Source organism: Nematolebias whitei, chromosome 7, assembly GCF_014905685.2.
Source record: "Nematolebias whitei isolate Nwh7 chromosome 7, NemWhi1, whole genome shotgun sequence".
NCBI lineage: Eukaryota > Metazoa > Chordata > Actinopteri > Cyprinodontiformes > Rivulidae > Nematolebias > Nematolebias whitei.
Window position 1 is genome coordinate 14,509,169 of NC_056504.1, and position 9,232 is coordinate 14,518,400.

Consider the following 9,232-nt stretch of genomic DNA (forward strand, 5'->3'; position numbering starts at 1 on the left):
CTCTCTCTCTCTCTCTCTCTCTCTCTCTCTCTCTCTCTCTCTCTCTCCCTCTCTCTCTCTCTCTCTCTCTCTCTCTCTCTCTCTCTCTCTCTCACTCACACACAGACCCCCCCCACACACACACACGCACAAAACATTGAACTCGAGAAATCATGAAAAAAAGTTAAAAATGTTCTTGTTTATTAAATTATAAACATGACAGATTAATTATATTAATACTTCTGTAAAATATAAAAAATAAAAGGGGTAAATATCTTGTCTCTTGGGCAACATGGCGACAGTTGGTGCTGTCACCTCACAACAAGAAAGTGCAGCTTATATGTTTTCCCTGTAGTGAGAGTGAATTGTGGTTTGTCTTCTTCCTGCGTCTTTGTGATGGACTGGAAACCTGTCCAGGGTGTCCCCACCTTTCGCCCAGTGACTGCCGAAGGTTGGCACCAGCTCCCCGTTGACCCGGAAAGGAGAAATCAGGTAATGAAAATGAATGAATAGTTTTGATCTGAGATAACATTCTGATCAGCTGTCGTCTTTTGAGCTGGTCCTGCTTTTGCAGAAAAACAAACCTCAAAACATTCTGGAGTTGAGAAATTGGTAACAGATATTTCTTGTGGATCTGTTGGTCGTAGAGTCGAAGGTTTCGGTGCTTTCTACAAAAGATCCCAACAGTTTGGTATTTGGATGATGCCCCCTGTCCTGCTGGGGCTGTCTGTGGATCGTGATTGTTCAGTAAAAATGTTTAGAAGGGAGGAAAGTTAACCAGTCAAGTGCACATTCATCTATCAATGCTGCAACAGATTTAATGGATTGCTGAGCAGGATTACCAGAAAAATAACAATGATTGTTTTTATATTTAGATATTTCTTTGAAAGCAAACTTTATTTTGTATTTTTTTATTATCTTTTTTAATATTGTAACATCCCTCATAGTTAGACACTAAATTTTAAAAGCCAGAGAAAATACATATGACAAATACGAAAACTAAAAAAATATCATACAAGAGGTTAGATGATGCCTGGCTTCGCACTGGAAATGTAACTTGTCTGAATTGCCCCATAAGATCAAATATTCAAGCAGAAGAGAATAAGTCAATAAAAAGGGCGAAACATCTCTAAATAAAACAAGAATGAAGCTATTACCTGATGGTAAGTGAACCACATGAGGAACAAATGTGGATCTGATTCACTTCACATCAGTGTAATTTAACACTACCTGCTGTTCAGGACTGCGGCTGAATAAACCATCCCCCCTCCCCCTGGTCATGGTCGTCAGAGAGGTTCCTGTCGGCAATCGGGAGCAAATCCGAGTTCTGCTAGTAGTGGACTTTTGCCAAACATGAATAGTTCAGAACTAGCGGAATTCCAGACCTACCCTCGAAATATCACAGCATCTCACGGAAGCAGCAGGTAAGAAGGTTAAAAAAAAACTCACACGTAACCTGTAACACTAAGAAGTTATGTAGATTTACATGACAATACTGAAAGTAAACTATGTTTCCATATATCTTTAAAGTTCTACAAATACTACCAATAATACAAATATTTTAAATATGGCAAATGGAAATAGGGAAAAAATTACAGATTTCTTCAGTTCTGAGTCCATCTTCCTCTTGATCTGAAGACCTTGTCCGTCGTGGAGTTCTTGACAAATCTGTGAACCTGCTACCTGTGCAAGAAGTGTGGATCCAATAAAGACAAAGACTAAAAAAAAAAAAAAGTCAAAAGGATTAAAATAAACCATTGATTGGCCTCGGCTTTCTCCTAAAGTGACCTGTCATTCCGGAGAGATTAAAGACTTATGAGGTGAGCTTGCCAAAAGTAATTACTCTACGTTAAGCAGTTTTGCGGAGCAACCTGAGTTGTCCAAATAATCTACTTTGGTCTGGTGCGGCAGGAATCGTCTTTACTTGTGTTTCATTGGGTCAAACTGAGAGGTGAGACGTTCAGTGCAGTTGAACAGAGAACTAATAAAATGTTCAAGGGTTTCATAAAATTTCTCTATTTCAGGGTCATATTGATGATTTATGGTTTGACTTATGTGTTGGAAACAATCAGTTACTACTATGAAAGAAATATAACTCAGATAGGAGTTACCTCTTGTCAAAGCAAACAAGTTGGCAAAATACAAACAAATAACATTTCTAAATGACTTTGAATACCATACCATACCATTTTATTTATAGAGCACTTTAAACAGCGACAAGGCCATCCAAAGTGCTGTACAAACAGAAAAAAACAGGTAAAGCACACAGCAACACATAACATAACATAAAATCTAAATATAGAAACAAAATAATAGCGAATAATAACATAATGATTAGCACAGTGTGATGCATACAGGTTCAGCAACAGATGTTGCCAGGGAATAATAGTAGGTTTTTAAGCAGGATTTAAAAACTGTGAGGGAAGGGGCATGTCTGACAAGTAGAGATAACTCATTCCATGACATTAGGATCACTGCAACAGCTCTAAGTTGGGTTGAATAATATTAATCTGATGGATTCCAGTTTTCTCATGTTAATATTGAACTTATTTCATATATCAGAGTTTATTAGTTTGCCAATGCTTGGACCAATACGCTTTACAGTACTTTATCTATGCTACCATAAGGTATACTTATTAGACAGCATTTATATTGTTATGCTGATGATACTCCATTATATTGACTGGATGTCTATTGACTATATTAATTCAATTCAATTCAGTTTATTTATTTAGCGACAAGTCACAGCAGAATTCTTCTCAGGGCACTGAACAGAAACATTCATATACATAAAAAGTAAGTTGACAACACTATATATCTGAGGAGCAGACGGCGTTGAATTTAACTTCATCACAAACTCTCATCCTGAGTAAGCATGAAGGCAACAGTAGAAAGGAAAAACTTACTCATGAGGAAGAAACCTTTAGCAGAACCAGGCTCAGGACAAGTTGGTTCCACAAGAGAGGAGACATAACTGAAAGCTCTACCTCCCATTCTGCTCTTGGAAAGTTTAGGAACCACAAGTAAGCCTGGAGTCTGAGAGCAAAGTGTTCTGTTGGGAAAATATGGAACAATAAGGTCTCGAATATAAGATGGAGCCAGGTTGTTGAGAGCTTTGTAGGTTAGAAGTAAGATTTTGAATTCAATTCTGAATTTGACAGGAAGTCACTGGAGAGAAGCTAAATCTGGAGCGATATGATCTCTCCTGTCAACTCCCGTTAAGACTACGGCAGCAGCATTTTGGATTAACTGAAGACTTTTGAAAGAAGTATTTGGACACTCAGATAATAAACCATTGCAATAGTCCAGTCTAGACGTGACAAATGCATGAACCAGGTTTTTCTGCATCATTTTTAAACAAGATGTTTCTAATTTTTGTGATATTACGCAGGTGGAAGAAGGCAGTTCTAGTAACATTTTTAATGTGGGGGATAAAAGACATGTCCTGATCAAAAATACCACTAAGATTTTTAACATTAGAACTGGAGGCAAGATTATTACCATCCAAGGAGGGTGAAAGACTGAAAAATTCATTCCTAAGATGCTCAGGTCCAAAAACCAAAACCTCAGTCTTGTCTGTATTCAAAAGCAGAGAATGGTCATCCAGATTTTTATGTCTTTAATACATGCTTGTAACTTAAGCAACTGATTGAATTCATTCAGTTTCATGGACAAATATAACTGTGTATCATCAGCATAACAATGAAAATGTATCCCATGCTGTTTAATAACCCTAATGGAAGCATATATAAGGTAAAGAGTATTGGTCCAAGCACTGAACCCTGGAGAACTCCATGACTAACATTGGTATATGAAGAATATTTATTTTTTATATTTACAAACTGGAATTTATCAGATAAATATGAATTAAACCAATTTAGAGCTGTTCCTGTAGTTCCAACATCATATTCAAGCCTCTGTAGTAGAATATTGTGATCATCTGTATCAAATGCAGCACTGAGGTCTAACAGGACCAGTATAGACACCTGTCCATTGTCAGAGGCGATGAGAATATCATTAATATCTTTCACCAGTGCTGCTTCTGTGCTATGGTGAGTTCTAAACCTTGTCTGAAACTCCTGAAATAGATTATTTCTTTGCAGATGTTCATGCAACTTACCTGCAACTTTTTTCACAAGAATTTTTTAGATTAAACTTAGATTAGATATAGGTATATTAACTGGTTCATACATGTATCACTTTTACGATGAATTGTTGCAAATGTTAATTATGAGAATGTTTTAATGAGTTTTATCTCCAGTTTTGGCTTCTCTTCACTGGCTTCCTGTACAATTCAGAATAGATTTTAAAATCACACAAAGCTTTCAACTAACAAGCTCCATCTTATTTTAAAGATCTGTTGTTTTACATCAGACTGCAGGTTTACTTGTGAATTTCCAAAAGTAGAATGGGTGGCAGAGCTTTCAGTTATCAGGCTCCTCTCTTGTTGAACCAACTTCCAGTTTCTGTCTGTGAGGCTGACACATTGTCTACTTGTCTTTCCTTTTTGATAAGTTCTATAGTCAAGGATATCTTGGGTTTCCTGAGCTAAATTATGCCATTTAGAGTTAGGCTTAAATTTCTGGAGGACATACTGATCACATTTCTTTACTCTGCTGCTGTCTTTACTCTCCATTTTTGTACATAAATACTGTATGTTGGTGCCATCAACATTATGTTGTGTTTTTCTGTGCATAGAAACTCCACCTGGACCCATCATTTTTTGTTTCTTTGTTCTGTCCTCTCAATTCCCAACCAGTCAAGACAGATGGTTACTCATCCTGAGCCTGTTTCTAGTTTTGCTGGAGGGTTTTTTTTTCTGTTGAAAGGGATTTTCTTTTTTCTACTGTCACCTCCACACTTCTTCAAATGGGGACTGTGACTAAGAGAAGATTCAAAACAATTTACTGGTTGGTCACAGAACTGATGTTCACTGCTGGAAAGGAAGTGTTTGAAGACCATTTGTAATAAGAAACTTAGTTGGATATCAAGCTGTGACTCATGCATTGACCTTTTCTTGTCACAGGTAAGATTTTATACAATGAATGTCATTTTGTAGTATAATGTGCTGATATATTGCAATCATAGTAAAGTCCATACAATGAGCACATTTGTTCTCTGCACTTGACCCTTCACAAAGTAAGATACACACAAATGGAGCAGTTATTATAGGCTCCTGGGGAGCAGTGAGGGAATCTGTGATTAGCTTAAGGACACCAAAACATATGGGCTTGTTGGGGAATCAATCCTGCAAATTTCCTTTGCCAAGACAGCTGCCCTGCCACTACGCCACAGCCACTCCAGGAACATAACACAATACAATTAAATTCATACATAGTGAGTACCATGTTATAACTACCTTTACTCCAGATCCGTTTTAAATTTAGATTTGTGAGTAGGACTTGTTAAATTTTGCTGTATAGTTTTTTTGAGACAACTTTTATTGTGAATTGGACAAACTGAATTTAAGTTAATTAAAAGCTTCCATTCACTGATCTAACACTTGGGGTTCAACATCCAGCTTTGAGACAGATGAGTTTAACTATTGAACCCTTTTGTACTCACATTATTTACATAAATAAAAGGGTAAGTCTTTGCAGGAGAGACTCGAAGTAGAACCGCTGCTCCTCCACATCGAGAGGAGCTGGTTGAGGTGGTTCATGCATCTGGTAAGGACGTTTCCTGGGCCTCTCCGTAGGGAGGTGCTTTGGGCATGTCCTACCAGGAGAAGACCCTGGGGAAGATCCAGGACACGCTGGACAGACTACGTCTCTCAGTTGGCCTGGGAACGGCTTGGGATCCTCCCAGAAGAGCTGGAAAAGATGACTGTGGAAAGAGATATCTGGGCCTCCCTTCTAAAGCTGCTGCCCCCACAACCCAACTTCTGAACAAGTGGAAGATAATGGATAGATGGATGGAGCTTCAGCCACAGTAGTCATGATACAAACACATCATCTGGAGAGTGTAAGACTGATTAAACTTAAATTCTGATGCAATGAAATTCAGCAGCAACTTTTAATATGTTGATGCTGAAGTGCAAATCATTCTCATGACTGAGTATTATACTAAGATCAACTTGTGCTGAGAAATGAAGGAGCTGTTTTCTTAAAAAAATATATATATATTTTTTTGTGAAATGTTATGCAAAATTGCACAACAATACTGTTAAAAATTACTTTTGACTAATACCAAAAATTGTCTGTTTTTATCAAAACTAAATAGAACTCTGCTGTTTGCAAAGTAAAAACGGGGAAAGTCAAACTATTAGTTTATGACACCGTGCCAAAAGTGAAACGTGCTCCACAAAGGTGGAGAAAACCCACTTTCCAAGAAACGATTCTGTGGGTCCAATGCAATTATGACTCTGACGTGTGCTGCAAGCTCAAAGGTGGGTTAAAAACTTTAGCGTTCTGGGATGAATCTTCTTTCCGGAGGGATTAAATGTGTCTTACTTTCACCACATGTCAACAATTGACACTGCCACATTTAAGGTGCTGCGGATCTCTCCTTGTCCTCTAAATCTGGATTAAGACTTCTCTGTCCTCTCAAGCTAATGACGATCCACTCGTAAATCTGTAGAATAACCACAGAATCAAACACAGCATAAAATACTGCCATATAATTACAACTTTAGTTTTGTTAGTGTAGTTTTATGTTATTGAAAATAATTGAAAAAGAAAAGAAAACCTTTTTCTTTGGGAGGAAATATTTTGCTGATATCTGCAGGGTTGCACTATTATGTACTAATTCTACACAGGTATTATTTTTGGAGAAACAATTTATTTATTTTTTTTAGAAAAATACTCTAAAGGTATTTAAATGTGTTAGTCAAAGTTCTCAAACCTCAATCCTTATAATAAATGAGTCCACGAAAATCCACTCAGTGTCTTAGGCTCATTAACTGTTTTAATTACTGTTTAAAAAAGTATTTTGCTTTGCCTTTCAGTATCACTGCCAAGTGGCACACTTCAGCTTTAATATGATTGTAAAGTAATCCTATTAGAGGTCACCAAGTCATCAGTATAAAAGCTAAAGTCAGGCGCGATGCACCGGTCACCTCAGGAGGTTAGAAGCGACAGGAAAATCCACCAGCTGAGGACCTCCTTCTAGGATCAGAATGGCAGAGGAGTGGGGAAAGCAGGTGTTTGCTGCTAGGAGGCATCATGAAGATACAACCAGAGAGTCTTCCTTCGTTTACACAAACAGCAATAACACCAGAGGTACAGTCCTGTCTTTATTAAGCCCTAACATTTTAAATGATCAGACTATCGTTTGATTTCTGTGATGTTTATTTTTAGATCCTTTTGAGGGACCTAACTACCACATCGCTCCTCGATGGGTTTACAACCTTGCAACACTCTGGATGTTTTTTGTGGTCATTGCGTCAACCTTCACCAACGGTCTTGTCTTGGTGGCCACAGCAAAGTTTAAGAAACTCCGTCATCCTCTGAACTGGATCTTGGTCAATCTTGCAATTGCCGATCTTGCAGAGACACTGTTGGCCAGCACCATCAGTGTGTGCAACCAGTTCTTTGGATATTTCATCCTGGGACACCCCATGTGCATCTTTGAGGGCTATACTGTCTCCGTTTGTGGTGAGTGGTCACAGAACTGATGTTCACTGCTGGAAAGGAAGTGTTTGAAGACCATTTGTAATAAGAAACTTAGTTGGATATCAAGCTGTGACTCATGCATTGACCTTTTCTTGTCACAGGTATTGCTGGTCTGTGGTCCCTGACCGTCATCTCTTGGGAAAGATGGGTAGTCGTGTGCAAACCTTTTGGAAATGTCAAGTTTGATGGCAAATGGGCCACAGCTGGCATTGTTTTCACTTGGGTCTGGTCGGCAATATGGTGTGCCCCTCCCATATTTGGATGGAGCAGGTAAGCTGTTACTTCTTCACTTTGTTTTAGTTTGTACACCTTAATATCATTTTTTAATTATTGGGTAGAAAGTGAGCAGCTTTGGATGTTTAAATTTGAACCAAGTTGTAATTATTCTCTTGTATCAGGTTTTGGCCCCATGGACTGAAGACTTCCTGTGGTCCTGATGTCTTCAGTGGAAGTGATGACCCTGGAGTCCAGTCCTACATGATTGTCCTGATGCTTACATGTTGTATCCTTCCTCTGTTCATCATCATTGTGTGCTACTTGGCTGTATGGATGGCCATTCGTGCTGTAAGTTTCATCCCTCACTGTTTTATGTAATTTTTTTAATGTATAATCAAAGTCTGGTAAAACCTGACCCTCTTGATTGTGGACCACAGGTTGCCATGCAGCAGAAAGAATCTGAGTCCACCCAGAAAGCTGAGAAGGAAGTCTCCAGGATGGTGGTTGTCATGATTATCGCTTACTGTTTTTGTTGGGGACCTTACACCTTTTTCGCCTGTTTTGCTGCGGCTAATCCTGGATATGCCTTCCATCCACTGGCTGCTGCCATGCCTGCATACTTTGCCAAGAGCGCCACCATCTACAACCCAATCATCTATGTCTTCATGAACCGACAGGTAGGCAGAACAGTCTGATTGTCACTGTCATCAGCTAACCATGTTGAAAGTAACACTTTATATATTTAAGCTCCATTTGTGTTGTTTTTCTTTCAGTTCCGCTCATGCATCATGCAGCTCTTTGGCAAACAGGTGGATGATGGTTCTGAAGTGTCCACGTCAAAGACAGAGGTCTCCTCTGTGGCTCCTGCATAAACCTACATGTTCTCCATTTTCTGGAAAACAATGTATTGATCTGTACAGAAACTATTATTTATTTTTCTTCTGTTGATGAACATAGCTCTATGGCAAATGAAAAAAAAACACAAAAATTGTTTATGTGTAATGATTTATTATGTATGATTGTGTCACTGGTCTTTTTTGAATTCCATATAAATACAAGGCATTCTATAAATTTTGCTTTGTCTATTTAATTATTTTATATTTTGTAAAGAAACCTTTGAAATGTTTTGTCTTCAAAAGCCAAAAACCTGAATAACTTTTTACCATAATTAAAAATATCAATATACGGGTCCTTCTCAAAAAATTAGCATATTGTGATAAAGGTCATTATTTTCCATAATGTAATGATAAAAATGAAACGTTCATATATTTCAGATTCATTGCACACCAACTGAAATATTTCAGGTCTTTAATGGTTTTAATACTGATGATTATGGCATACAGCTCATGAAAACCCAAAATGCCTATCCCAAAAAATTAGCATATTTCATCCCACCAATGAAAGACTAGTGTTTTTATACAAAA

At 38.0% G+C, this 9,232-nt stretch overlaps 1 protein-coding gene across 1 annotated transcript; it reads left to right on the forward strand.

Annotated features, from left to right (window-relative positions):
- The first annotated feature begins 7,035 nt into the window (after positions 1-7,035).
- On the forward strand, positions 7,036-8,879 carry LOC119411739 (red-sensitive opsin). Its single transcript, XM_037678665.1, has 6 exons — positions 7,036-7,199; positions 7,278-7,574; positions 7,694-7,862; positions 7,991-8,156; positions 8,246-8,485; positions 8,582-8,879. Exons 1-6 carry the CDS (start codon positions 7,097-7,099, stop codon positions 8,678-8,680), a joined length of 1,074 nt encoding a protein of 357 aa, XP_037534593.1. The 5' UTR covers positions 7,036-7,096; the 3' UTR covers positions 8,681-8,879.
- The last annotated feature ends 353 nt before the right edge of the window (positions 8,880-9,232 follow it).